Source organism: Pararge aegeria, chromosome 21 (genome assembly GCF_905163445.1).
Source record: "Pararge aegeria chromosome 21, ilParAegt1.1, whole genome shotgun sequence".
NCBI classification, from domain to species: domain Eukaryota; kingdom Metazoa; phylum Arthropoda; class Insecta; order Lepidoptera; family Nymphalidae; genus Pararge; species Pararge aegeria.
This window is the reverse complement of record NC_053200.1, coordinates 10,018,418-10,033,873: the sequence shown is the minus strand read 5'-3', so window position 1 is coordinate 10,033,873 and position 15,456 is coordinate 10,018,418. Positions and strand designations below refer to the sequence as shown.

The 15,456-nt window shown below is 36.4% G+C and overlaps 1 protein-coding gene across 1 annotated transcript in view; it reads right to left on the bottom strand.

Moving 5' to 3' along the window:
• Positions 1-4,217: 4,217 nt before the first annotated feature.
• The window catches only part of LOC120633031 (membralin), a 155,271-nt gene continuing 144,032 nt past the window's right edge, over positions 4,218-15,456 (bottom strand). The window contains exon 11 of the mRNA XM_039903069.1: positions 4,218-5,951. Coding sequence (XP_039759003.1) covers positions 5,205-5,951 — 747 coding nt within the window. The 3' untranslated portion in view covers positions 4,218-5,204. The remainder of the gene's footprint in view (positions 5,952-15,456) is intronic.

Below are 15,456 nucleotides of genomic sequence, written 5' to 3'. Positions count from 1 at the left end.
GATTTTTTTTTTATTTCTTTACTTAATTTAAATTCTTCCTCTTATTCTGCGATAAAGCATCACTTCTTTTAGCTTTTTACCGTTTCATTCTTTCACATACCACATAATATCTACTTTTTTTAATCCCACGTATGTAATTTAAAAAAAAACTTTTTTGTGGTGTAGGCCATGCAGTGAAAAATTGCATCAAAACTAGCCTAGCACTTTTAAAAATAAACACCATTCGAGATTCAGCTTCAGGTCTTAACATCTGTAAGTGTTTAAAAACACATTATAGTTACTACATTATTCCATTTACTTCTTGCAACAAAACGTTTGTGTTGTTTCTAAGATATGGTTTCTAAGCATTACTTAACTGGCCTCTTATAAGTGTTCAGAATTGTATTCGTAGGTTAGAACAATCTGTGGCGTCTAACCGCGAGAGATCTTCACAATGTTCGAGTATTTCTGTAGATTAAAGTGGATATTACTGTGATATGTGGATATTACGGCGTCGAGGGAAACGGAATTGTGGGAACAATTCAAGCAAAATACCCACATAAAAAAATTACAATAACTTTTATCCAAACCTAAATTATTAACACCACCACCAAGGTAGTCAAACTTTGTTATCACCATTAAATTGCTAGTCATACATCTTTTACAAGGGTTTCCAGTGCAATTATAAGCTCTCTGCAATTTGTTTAATGTCGCTGTTCACCTAGTCGAAGTTCTACTAATTATGTAATTACTATAACACACCTAGCAGTCAAGAGCAACGAGACGGCCAAGTGGCAAAATGGGCTATGACCCGGCCTTCGTTGTCCAAACCTGTAGATTCGATTCTCACAACTGATTTTTTTTTTGTGTGAACATGAATGTTTTTCAGTTTCATTAAAAGTATTTATGTATATTGTTCATAAAAAATATTCATTCGTTATCCTAGTACCCTTATGGGTAACAAATGAATAATTATTTTTATATCACCAGCTACGCTTACTTTGGGGATAGATGGAGATGTTAATTTTAATTCATTATAAAATGTATCCTGTATTTATATTATGTCCTTGTTTGATAAGGTGTGAGAATTCACACGAAAAGAAACATTTTGATAAATTTAAATTACCATGTTATCTAAAGAATCAGGGCGCAGTACAATAACTGAAACCAACTCGTAGTGAGAACGTTAGTTAGCCTTTATAGCCAAAATATTTCGGGAGGCCCTAATAGTACATACCTAAGTAGATACCAGTAAAACCATTTTAGAGTGACTTCAGTCTCAGAGTACATAAACGTTTTTGGTAGACCGTTGTAGTCAGGCATTTCGCAAAACACGAAAGAGGTCTGCATAGTTACAGACAGCTTCTCAAGAGGCGACTAAACTTTACAAAAGAAAGCGCGACCTCTTTGTGAACATAATTTTTTTCCAAGCAAAATTGTCTTAAACTCTTTACGAGCGGCGTTGATTATGCCAAGAGGGCGGAAAATTCTGACGAAAATGAAGTTATTTTGATTTAAAATGCAAAGAAAAAACAGCGGACAGCAAACGCCCGGAGTATTCAACGGATGAGACATTTCACTGGAAAAAATCCTTTAACTAATCCTTGCACAGACAAAGTAGCTGTTCGCGATTTTTTAGCTGAAAGTGATTGTACTTAAGCCGTATCATAAAAAAAATCAAGCGACTTGAAACTGATTGTTAAATGGTGATTAAATTTTTATCCAAGAATATTTGAGTTTATGTTTCAATATTAGAATTATTTTTGTGAATAATCTTTACTTACCTACTTTGTATTTTATAAAGTGATAAATTTGGATTTATTGCTTCTTGAATTTTTTTAAGACTTATATAAGGGGTAAAATAAACCAACTGAATAGTTACTTTTAAGTTATACGTAGGTGCTTATAATCTCTCGTCCAAGGCGAAGATTTTTATTAATAAGGCGAAACGCTGGATAAGTAAGGCAAGCCCCACGTTGCATTCCGTTAAATCTTCGGGTTTTACACCGTCCCCCACCCTATAATCTGACAGCGCTGATTTGCCAGTATTGTAAAATGTAACGAATTAGTTGCGCTAAGTATTTATAGCGCCGTTGGTAGTTCAATACCTACCTTAAAGATGCACGAATTCTGAATTCCTTGCTTGAGGTAGGATTTAGATGTACATTTTAAAAAAGGGTCTGAAGAAATGCCTCGATGTTCAATTTGCTAATAGACATTGCGTCAAAACAACAACAATCGAACGTTTATTCCAATTAAGGCCCATATGCCACATAGAAAAGAATAATCATAAGTGTCATGTTGCTGAACATGACCCTTTTGGTTAGAGTTTGCTACCTAAAAGTGTCATATTGCTAGGCATACACTTTTCTCATAGAGGAGAGTTTTAAGCTCGGACCCTCCACACTTGGCTTAAATTGCGGGGAAGCAGGCTTTAACAATTATTATCATTATCTCAAAACCCAAAACCCGGGAATTGAAAATCGGATAAGTAAAATAACAACCTTAAATTTTTTTACAGAAATTTTAATAATTCAATTTTTTTCGTCGTATATAATATATAAGTTATACCTTGCTAGTTTGATGATAGAGTCAGAAGATGATCAATAGAAAGTCTTCTATTGACTACAAACATGATTGGACTTTTCAAAATGTGACGTGTCTACGATAAAGTAAATGTATGCCTTATCCATTAAATTTGAATCTATCGTTCCAAAATCCAATTGCAAATTGATCACGATGGATTCGTTTAGATTTGTCAAAAAGTCAAAACACATTATAGCCAATGAAACGCGTAAAACTAAGACACAATTTATTGAAATTTAGTGCTTTCCTTGAACAGAAAAGACAACCATAAAGTGGACTTGAGAAAACTCCAACATAGTTCGGAAATAAGAGGCAATTATGAACAAAAATATTTATTGCAATAAACTAAATCACTGAATTAAATGAATATGCCGACTCCAGCAAGCACCTCTGCTTAACTAAGCATTTAAACAAATAAAATAGTAGTACAATAGTAACAAATTAAAAAACTTGATACAATGCAGTACGTTCCTAATAAATATCGACATCTAGATATTTACACTTGCTGTAATGGCAGCCACAACTTAAACTAACAATCACCTTAACCTTTCATTTGTGAACTTTTTTTAACAGAAATCAAAAAAATATGTTTTTACATTGAGAGACAACTTGTTTCAATTCTAGACCTTTTGTCCCAGTGCCGGATAATGGCCGCAACTGTCATAAAAGTGAGCTAAGAACCTCTACGCTGCTGCAAAGCCAATTGGTTGGTTTAGGTTATATACGCACTTATAAATAACAATTATTATGAGGTCCTAGTTATCATGATTGGGTCAGGCTGCTTTACGTGGTTCTCCGGAGTATAGAGGAAAGTCAATGTAGGAAAGGGGAATCCAGTCAGTCAAAAATTACTAATTTCGATCAATATTGCTCAATCGAATGGTTTACGTCGTTACGTCTTGGTAAGTCGCGCTTAACGTTAGTTGTTATAATTACTTGGACAGATTGAAGCTTTATGTGGTTCTTTGAAGTGCAAAGATAAAATCGAAGTAGGACATAACAAACTCTATCAAAAAATAACTTAATTGGGCAATGTTGTTCGACTAACGCATTCGAATTATTCACGCTACACCACTTTAATTCAGCGCTTTTTTAGCAAAGTTTAAAAGAGAGTACCGCCGTTTTGAGTGTCAACTCTTGCGATAAAGACAAAACGATCGTTTGACATCATGCTTTTCTGTAACGACAGTGTTTATTTATATACTTTGAACATAACCTGTCCCTGGTGGGATTCTAGTCAGGTAACAATAACTTTTACTTTATTACACCAAAGTCAATTAACATTGCATTTGTTTATTTACAATCAATTAAAATAGTCTGCTGGAAACGCAAAAAAGCATCTTCAGGGTATACAACAGTCGCGTCTTTAAAAGTAATATTATAGGATTATAATAGTAGAAACCCCTCAATTAATGTTTGTCCCATAAATATTCAGATCATCTTGCTATCACTTGAACAGATGTGAGGTAATAAAAACAAAAAGATACGGATAAAAATGACAATAGAAATAAATGGCAGTAGTACTTGCACGCGAAGGGTCCCGTACCAGAAGTAATATGAAACACTAAACTATTATAAAGATCGGACAAACACGTATCTTGTGTGTCTTTAATTTTCAACTTTCTTTTTTTAATTCAATTTTTTGTTGAGCGGCAACAGTTAATATACATTATATGACTACTTATGACGCTTCAGGAGATTAAGTCCGCTGACAGAGTAACAGATGGACGGACGGACAGCTGAGGCGTTACTATGGGGTCAAGTTGGCACCTTTCGGGTACGAAGCACCCAAAAGTACATGAGTACTACCTTAGTGGTCTCGTGCCTGGTAGTCCCCGAGTCCAAATCGAAGCTGAGATGTACCTTTCTAATTTCGTACAATATACACTTTCAGTGAGAACCATATGAAAAAAAAATCAATAATACGATTTCAGGACAGTTCAGTCAGTGTTGTAGTCTGCAGCTGCAACACCAAATTGGCTCTCAGTAAAATAAGTTTTTGATTTGCTGTTCCAAATTAAAATATCTGATTAGGCTACAGAAACGGCCGCGCGCATCGTAACGGTATATTATTCTAGCACATTAAAGTTCAATCTTTCTTCCTGACTAAAATTATCTAAACCGAGCCTAACTTACCAAGTTTCATGATAAATAAGTACCATTCTACGTTAGGGCCATTGCACACGATGACTTTTTCGAAAGTAGTAACTAAAAAGAGGTCTAGACTCGACAGTTCCAGTCAAAACATTATCACATCATAGTAAAGTGAACTTTGTTTTGAATCAGTAGGTAGTAAAACCGTTTCATTTCAGTTTCAATTTGAGCTGCTGGATAGTCAGGAATATTTTACTGTGGCGTTATACTGTTCAAATACTCAAAAACCATCGTGCATCGTGTGCAGCGAATTGTTAATTCTTGTACTAAAGGTACTATCTTTGCACATTGCTTTGCGTCTGCGCAATTGGCAGGTGAGTGCTGCCTGAAAAAGTCGTCATGTGCAACACACTTAAGAGTAATTCACAAAATATTACCTATTAACTTTACGGCCATGACTTCAGATTCTTTAAACTTATATAAAATACAAACTGCACGTTATCATATCATATTAGAAAGCATAGAGGTACATAATTTATACGAGTCTAGTCTAAATCATCAGCCTCAGGGGTCGCTATAGGAGCTCGTTGCACCGTAGTTGATGGTTTATTAGTAATAGGGGGCCCATCTTCATTTTCCACGCTTCCAACTCGTCTACGATCTAAAGTCGAACTCTCAACTTTATCCAAGTTAGAGTTTGTTGTATTATCATTTTTTGCTCTACCAGGCAAATCATAATTTTCACTATCAAGACTGATTGTCGGAGCTGAGTTACTACTTCGAATCAACTTGATATCGTCGTCAGAATTCTTTCTTTTGATTTCTTGAATATTTATCGCTTTTTCAACGCTCGGCGCTAAGGCGTTTGGCTTATCTGCATTTGTGATGGATTGATTAATGGAAGTTGTCACAATTCTATCCTCAGTTTGGTTGACTGTGGTAGTATCAGTACCTGCTGCTGTAGTCTGTGTACTTATGACTCCAGAGGACACTACATCTCCAGTGTGTGTGGTGTTCGTTTGAGCTGTAGAGACAGAAGGCGATGTCTGAGTCACAGTGGACTGTACCGTGTTCTGAACGGTTTGGGTAGTAGACTGAGCAGTTGGCGGCGTAGCTTGCGTACCTGTACCAGGAGCGTCATGATAAGCGGCACCACTCGCTAAAGCGGCTATACCAGCCAGACCCATCATTCCACCCATTCCGTGATGAGTTCGTAGTAGAAGTTGTTGTAGTTGCGCCTGCTGTAGTATCACCGGCAGCTCGTAGTGATGGAAGAAGTACAACATGGAGTGCTATAACAAGGAAAACATTTTGAATTAATATAAACAACTAAGCCATCTTTATTTAAACCATCGAAAGTCCCAATATTTCGGAAATGATTTAGATTTAAAATTTAAACCATTTGAAAATGAAATCAATACAAAGTAGAGATTAAATACATGCAGGGATGAAATTTGGATGTTATACGGCCTTAATTAACACGACCTCCCGAATCTGTCCGATGATCATCGCCACGGCAAATATAAAAAGGGATCAAACGTTTGAACGATATTTAATGGAAAGAGGTGCCCTTTTATACATCCATTAAAAACGTTTTGAGATTTACCTCAACCCTGTTTAAAAAGTGCAAAAAACGAGGTCTCATTATCTATCTTTTCAATTATTCAGAGTTGGCTTTATGGCAATATAAATATCGGATAAATACCGGAAGTATAGACAAATAAAAATTAAGTAAAATATCCGAATGTGCCTTAAATGAGTCACTTGTTAGGCATTGCGAATACAATGCGAAATCAGCTGGTTTGGTAATCAAGTAAAAGAAAATTTCTAATACAACAACACAATATATTTACATGACATATCTAAAAATTATACATAACCGAAACTCGGTTAGCAGATAAAATTTTATGGTGTCAGTATTGTACGACGGTTTGGTGAGCCAGCCGCAGTTTGTGTAGCTAAGTGTAAACTATGATTAGCGAGAGATCTGCAAGATTACTCCACTTTACTGCGCTTCCATCGCCGTTAATCCTTGTTTACTTAGGATTTTCGCCAAGTTAGTTGAACCATTAATATGGGCCTTGTGAATTGTAACACGAAATCTTAGCTGTACCCATGTTGGCAAAACTGTTGGTTAAGTACATTGTACATAAATATTATATTTATATTATCTTACCCGCTATTTCGTTGCAATATAATATGACCAAATCCCGTTAGAAAATATCAGAAGTTGTAACTCCAAAAATTTCGATTATGGTGATCCTTCTATTTAGAACCTTTTTTTCGATTAATATGGTAGAATAATTTTTATTTAAGACAAAATAATCAAAAAATCTAAGTTTCAAAATCGCTAAATCTTATATTTAAAAAAACATGGTTGAAAATAGACTGCTTTATGAACGTTGCATTGGTGATAAAAATAAACTCAAAATGGATTTGGATAAGTGTTTAATTTAAGAAAACACTTTATATTGTTAATAGTGTAGCCCATTAGTTAAATGATTTTCCTGTTTTTTATTTATGATTTAGTTCTATTCCATAAACTTTGATTTGATATCGAGTGTAAGTGAATCATCACACAAAAAATATTGATTCTATTATAGATAACCGGCCAAACGACTTAACGTGCTCTCCGAGGCAAACAAGTAGTCACCGCTCATATAAACCCACAGGCTGCTACTAAGAGTTTCTTGACAGAAAAGCCCACAAAGTGTCACTCCGACTAAAACTTGTAAGTAAATTAATAAGTATAGATAATAATTGATGTATCCGTGGAAATGAAATCTAGGAACACTAGAGCTACTCGTTACATCGTTAAAATTTTACTAGTTACTTTCAAACCTAGATTTTATTTGTTTGCTCGTTGTCTAATCCTAATATTGGACTGTGATATTTGATTTGATTACCTTACTAAGTGTACATTTTTAACCGGAAAGCGAGAGTCACCCTGAATTAATCAATTGATGGCATTGATGGGAATCCGATCGGATCCGGCCGGACTGAAAATGACGCCTGATTGTAATCTCTAAGTTTGACCCGGAAACTCGTTATCACAACATGCTTAACAATTACACCTAAGATGTAATTACAGGTCCTAAACGTTTGAAAAGCCCGTAAAACCAAATAATGAGTATTTCTAACAAGCTCTTAGAATAGAATAGAATAGAAAAACTTTATTGCAACACAACAAAAAAAGGAAAATACAAGGAAAACAGTAATAGTACTTAGTGCTAGGGTGCAAAGGCGGCCTTATCACTAAAAGTGATCTTTTAAAGGCAACCTGAGCGTACGAAGCCGATAAAAGAGTGGAAAATGGATGGTGCATAAAGTAAGTTACAAAAAAAACAAAAAAAAAAAGAAATGTAATATAAACTTACATGAACATACATACTACATTTACATATTAACTACACAAATACCAACATAAATTTATATATACTATGATAGATATATGTGATATATATTTATGCTATTATAAACTTACATACTACTCAATTACATAGATAAGTAATAATTCTTTAAGCGATGATTAAACAGGTGAATGGTTTCGGAATGACGTATTTCCCAGGGGAGCGAGTTCCACAGTGTTACAGCTTTAACAGTGAATGACTCGTTATAGCGCTGAGAGCGAGATAAGGGAATCTCAAGCTTGTTGTCATTCGCTGACCGGAGACTGACAAGATGCTGAGAGAAGGAAAAACGCTCTTTAAGGTAAAGCGGAGAGATAGGACTATATAGAAGAGAATAAAGTAAAGTAAGAATATGGATATTTCGCCTATCATTAACAGTTACCCACTTGAGTTGCTGACGGTAATGAGTAATTTGGTCAAATTTCTTAAGCCCAAAGATAAATCTTATGATTAGATTTTGGAGCCGCTCAAGTTTATTAAGAAGGTACTGGGGTATATCAGAATAACACGTGTCTGCGTAGTCCACTATAGGAAGTAAAAGAGAGTGGGCCAGACAAATTTTGGTACGAATAGGTAAAAAGTATTTCCACCTTTTAAGCCTACCAATTACAGCGTAGATCTTGCGACTAAGCTCGGATATTTGAGGACCCCACGAGAGCGTATTATCCATGATAATACCCAAGTTTTTAACAGAACTGCTGAACTCAAGTATAGCGCCATCAAAGACTACAGAAGGAAGAGACGAGAAGCTAACTTTAGAGATTTGCAGCCGGCTGCCGATTAAGATGACCTGGGATTTACTAGCATTTATAGACAACCCACTCGATTTACTCCATGAACTAATTAAGTTCAGGTCCGAATTCAAACGAGTGATAGCCCCCGATATGTCATCAACAGAGGTTGACGTATAAATCTGCAAGTCATCAGCATAGAGATGGAAAGACAGCGAAAGCAAATCTGTCAATGAGTTTATAAAAATGGAAAAAAGTAGAGGAGAAAGAACACCACCTTGTGGGACACCAGCACTGAGACTGCACCAAGAAGAACACTTACTATCAATACGTACACACTGTTTACGGTCATAGAGGTATGAACGAAACCAATTTAAATCATTACAGGATATATTTATGGAATCAAGAATAGCCAGAAGAATTTCAAAATCTACTGTATTGAAAGCATTAGAGAAATCGAGTAATGCTAAGACTGTTACTTTTTGTTCATCCATACCGCATCTAATATCATCGCAAATTTTAACAAGGGCTGTAGTAGTACTGTGTCCAGGACGAAATCCAGATTGATAGGGACTTAAAATGTTATTTTTCCTAAGAAATAGAGATAGTTGCCCATGAACAATGCGCTCCAGGACTTTTGACAGGAAAGGTAAAATAGAGATAGGCCTATAATTATTCTTAATTTTAAATGAATATGGCGCAGGTCCAGATTTAACGCGCATCACGTAGTCCGCGAGGCGCGAACTCGTGAAATCTGATTTTTATTAATAAGGTGCCACGCTCGATGATTATAAGATAAGCCCCACTTTGCATTCCGTAGAGCCTGCCTGTTTGTAGACTCCCCCCACTCTGTAATCTGACAGAGCGCCGTTCCCCTTGACGAGTATCGTGAAATGTGCCTCAGATTATTTTCCCGTTGTACCATTTTGGCCAAAAAGTACATAATTAATCTTCGACTCGCAGGCTACTAAAAATCTTTCAATTTAAAAGGCTTAGCTGCGGGATTAATTATCAGCAGGTTATGCTTGATATTTGCAATAAAGTTAATATAAACAGTTTTTAACAGTATGCATTCTATCACTTGAAACAGTGGATTATCGTTCAGTTCAACTTATTTAAATTCTTAAGTAATAAGATCCAGTTATTGCATCAATCCCACCTACCTACCTGCTTTATTTTACACAGTTATAACTGACAGACCATGCAGATAGCACACCTGATGGCAAGTGGGAAAATATCGCTTATAAACAGAACAACACGTCCTAGGTCATGCAAGAAACGTGCGCTACAAAGTGCCGCCCTTTGTCCATCAACCTGACGCGTAGGTTATAAGTCAGGCGGAACGCAGCAATACTGCCTGCCGACAGAACTTAGCCTGGCAATAGAACGTCCCCGGATGAGCAGTCACAAAAGGCTTTATTACTAAGATCAGAGACATTATTTTTTTAAATAAAAGTAAGTCCAATGTAAATTAATTATGTATTTGAGATAGTGTAAATCAAATTTACATTAATGGATGCGAAAAAGCGGCAATAGCCCAGTGGTGAGGACAATAGCTTCCCTTTCTGGTGGCCGACTTGGAATTCGCTCCTCTATGTTACGTGCGTTTTAAGAAATTAAAACACCACTTGCTTCAACGGTGAAGGAAAACATTTTGAGGGAACCTGCATGCCTGAGAGTTCTCCATAATGGTCTCAAATGCTTGGTGGACTGCGGCCTAAACCCTTCTCATTTTGGGAGGAGACCCGTGCCCTGTAGTGGACTGGTAATGGATTGATATGATGATGATGATGAAGATGTATGTAAGTTTTTTTTGTAGACACTAATGTTTTGAAAGTCTGTTTTGAAAACCGCCACTAGTGCTCAGTTAGTCTTATTTTAATCTTAAAATTAAACAAAAATCAAATTAAATAGTATAAGGCTTACAATCTCTCGAAACAATCAGGTTATTATTTAACAATAAACAAAACAAGAATGTCTCACGCTTGTTAAACTGAACATCCCTATTTGTTATCGCAATAGTATTTATGAGATAATTACATCCTGTCTCTGATATCCTGTTATTGTCAGCTTTCAGCACATTGTAAGTGATGCCAACAGATTCAACGAGCCGGACTGCCTAGGTACGCTTCGGATTCTACCGTATTTACTATACTCTAAATTAAAATGAAAACTCAAGTTATAAAGAAAATTTATAGACTGTCAGTCTTAGCTTAGGCAAATTAAATAATCCATTTAAGGAAAATTTACTAAAAATGTATTAATTATAACGGAGGATTCTTCAAATTCTCGTCTCGGAGTTGGACTTGTATCATAGTATATTTTATTCGTTAAATTCCAAAATTAATCTCCGTTTTAGTTTTTATCAATTATTTACTAGGATTATGTTTACTTGGATATCTTATGAACAATCAAATTCCGTCTTAATGCGTCGTAGCTTTGATCTTCACGCTGCACTCAAGCGGGCTTAAATGAAAGCGTCACAATCTCTTTCAGAAGAACCGAGTTTGATCCGTAGCACGCACCCTATACCGCATACCATACATTACTTATCGGGGGTCATGTCCATTTTGAGCAATTCAAGATCACGGTGAAGGAAAACATCGTGAGGGAGCCTGAATGCCTGAGAGCTCGATAACCTCCCCGGCGCAGTGGTTAATGCTGTGATCTAATACTCGTAAGGAAGTCTCCGGGTTCGATTCCCGATCCCAATTCGATCGATTTCCCAATTTGGAAATAACGTGCTCTTCAAGCGACCAAAAGCAATTTCCTGACTTCTTTAATTTCTTGATTGAAAAATCAAACAGGATTTTTGGCTCGAATCGAACCAACGAACACCTGCTAGGCACTAGACTAACAAGACATAATACAATACAAAAACAATAAGTATTTGTTCATTCTTTATAGGGAACTCATATCTGTCAGGCGACCGACTCCGCAGCGTGTTGTTAGCTTCCGCACGCCGGAAATCAACCCCCAACTACTTCCGCGAGTCGCCCCATACGGCTCTTCGTTTTTGATATTTGTTCGGCACAAGTATTGTTTTATTGGATGATTTCTTCCTGTGTGCTTCCTGCTTATAACGACGTCGACTTGACGGTTGAAAAGTTTGCATGGCCTGTATAATTGTCTTGTGTTTATGTGTTAATTGATTATGTGTTAATTAACACATAATATTTGGATATTCATATATGAGAATGATGAGGTACGATGTAAGAGTAGTTATTTATTATAGCCCTGTTGTGTATACCTATGTCTGTTAAACTTATGCTTATTTTCAGTAACGACAGACTAGGCAATACCTAAGTGAGCAACGACTAATCAAAGAAGATTCCTAGGTATACATTTACCTTTCACCAATCGATTTTCACTAGGCAACTCATATAACCTAACTTCTATATGGTTCCTGCCTTTGATTGCTCTTTGCCTCAAGGTAGGTATTTTAAGTTTGTATTATCATATTTTAAACCTTTAGTATGGATTTAGGGTAGTTATTAAAAAGAAAAAAACTGAATTTGTATTTTTATCATCTGACAAGTGTCACTTTACTAGTCCCCTAGTAATAGGCGCCTAAAGTGGTAAGACATACCCACTGAAGTGGTCACTTAAGAGTTCGTGAAACGTTTTTTTTTCTTTTAGAATTAAGGGGGTTTAGTGAAGACGAGCATTAATATGCTTAACACTACTTAAGTAATGAATACTTTAAAATCCTGAAAGTTTTCTATTTATCTGTATGATCTATTGCCTTTCCCTTTTTGATTTAGAAACTATTAAGTACCAGACCTATAGTCAGCTATTTAATAGTTTTCACCATTGTAGTCAGCAATGTAAAATAACCTTTACCTTTCCACCGATTAACCCTTCAACAGAAATGGTGAAACGGTGCAATGATATTTCCTTCATAGGGAATGATTTAAAAAAGCCATCCAATAATATAATAATCCCATCTCTACCAGCTTTGAATTTTTCGACGAATTGCAAGTTGGAATAATGTATCGGGATGTTATAGGTTGCTGCGTGAAAGAACCATAGACCAACAAAAACACATTCGTATTTATAATATTAGTAGGAATAGGTACGAGTATAAATACCGGGGAACATTTCAACAGACAGTGAAATGGCGTAATGATACTTCCTTCATAAATAATTATAAAAAAGTCGAGCAATAAATAATTTATACGACGAATATCGCCCCTAATCTCCACTCCGCTCGCGTTGAATTTCGTAAGGTGACGCGCGCAAAGAGTGGCAAGTCATAATAACGTATGGGGACGTGATTTGTTGACAAATGCTCGGGGCCCGCGCCTCCTCGGATAAGAGGCTTTCTGCTTTAGTTTAAAAATAATAACCACGAGGTTGAGAGGTAGAAGGACACAGTTCAACCGGGAATTTAGTAATTCCACTAAATGCCTGAGTGATCATCAAAATGAAAAGGTACTCGCCTAAATTTCACGCCCTAAGCCACCAATAAACTTGATTTCTAGTTGAGAGGATGGAGAATGGCATTTACACTAACATGGCCTCTTTTCATCCTAGGAAAACCAACGATTTCCACGGGATTTGTAAGAACCCGTAATAAACGCTGAAGCAGAACGCTACGCAGCTAATAAAATTTAAAAAATAATTATAATACACTTAATAATGAGGAAAACTAACCGCCGAAGAACCTGATTTGCTGACATAACACGATTCTGTTTATTTTATTCCACTACAACTTGTAGTAGTAGCCCTTGACTCTATATCCGGCTAATCTGTCAAGTGTGAATCTTTGTCGGTAGGTGGTTACTAGACACGCTAGTGATTGGTGAAAAGCATAACGCTGAGGACCGTTGGTTGCGCATTTTTCTGGAGTTGCGTTTGAATTCCGGAAAACGCAGCTTTGACAGACGATTGCAAGCGAGTCTCAGGTGGCTGGACAAAAGGCCTATCGCTATCACAGGACGTCCATCAGCCGAGTTGTTGACGATGATAATTTAAAATGACATGGTGAGATGGCGATAACAAAAAAAAAAAAGAAAAAACCACCCGGCTAAGTTTGTTGTGGGCTTCTTCTTAGACCGGGACGCGTTTGGGACCCTCGTAGCTTTAGTTTTAAGTTTACGAATGTGGTTATCGCCATCATCTCACTACCGTGTAATTCTTATGTACGCATCAAAAGTGCCACCTGTGGGCCTACTTGAATAAAGATATTTTTGACTTTGACTTTGACGTTGATAAATGAAGGCTTGCTGTAATACTAATATGGAAGAAATATCTAGGCACTTTATAAAACGTGCGACTTCAGTGACATACCGCTGCAAATATTTTCTACTTATGTGCGCAAAGTCACAACTCGCTCATGATCCCTAAGGCCGCGCGACTCGACCCCGTGACCTGTCTTTTTGTTGCCCTGTCAGCACTATTCTATTTATGTTTGGCTCACAATCCGACATTTCCTCCTTATTTTTGTAAGTATAAAGTTTTTATGTATACTGACATGCGAATAAACTATATTTGACGTTATAGTTATCATCTTTATCAACCCATGACCGACCCAGTACACGGGTCTTCTCTCAGAACAAAAAGGGTTCTAGGCTTTAGTTTAGTTGCCCAGTGCGGACTGTTAGACTTCAGACGACTTTGAGAACGTAATGTTGAACACTTAATGCTATTTAATTAATTATAAAGCACATAATTCCGAAAAGAAAGAGAGAAGTGCTGGAGATTCCAACACGGAAGGGACGCCGAAGTCTTATGCAATCAAGACATCTTTTCTTTATACCTTTACTTCCTAATTTGATATGCAAAACGCGCTGACAACATTTCGGCCTTTATAACGTATATACGGCTAACGTGGGATCTTGGTCGTTTATAACAATCTGGACATTTTCATTAAACAAGTTCTTTCAGTTATGAAGAGCGGTGCAAATATTGTTTTTTAACGGCAAAGTATTATATTAATAAGCATTAGATTGCAGTAAAGTGCTAATATCGGGTAAAATAAACAGTTTGTCTAACTGAACATGGCTCCAGGCGCGGCCTTCATCAAAGTGCCCTGAATAAATATGACATCGGTAAACTGGACTGCATGCACTCTTACTAGTGTGGTTTTATGTTAAAGTTCTTTCTAAGTCATAACACAAGTGAAAAAAATATATTTAATCTTGTTTCATATTACTAACATATATAATATATATGTACTGTTTGTTTATATTAATATATAAACAATATGTATGTCTGTAACTCTCAGAATCACCATTATAATTTTGAACCTATTACTCACTACATGTCATCGGGCTTCTCTCAGAATACCGAATGATTCTCTCAGAATGTTTAGGTAATAGTCAACCACGCCGACCAAGGGCGGTTTAGTGGAGTTCACACGCCTTCAAGAATAATAGAAAACTCTTAGGCATGCATGTTATATATATGCACGATATTTTCCTTGACCGTTGAAGTGTTATTTAAATTCCGAATAGGTGTTTTTTAAACTCGAAAAGGTTCCGGAGATCGAACTCGGTTCCCCGAAAGTGAAGCCTCCTAACCACTAGGCTATCACAGCTTTACACTTTAAAAACTGTTTTACTTTGAACTTTGAACTGAGACCCGAATGACGTGACAGCAAATAAAATTTAAAGCCAATGTAAGTAGTACTATTTCGGTTTTTGTTAGCTTAT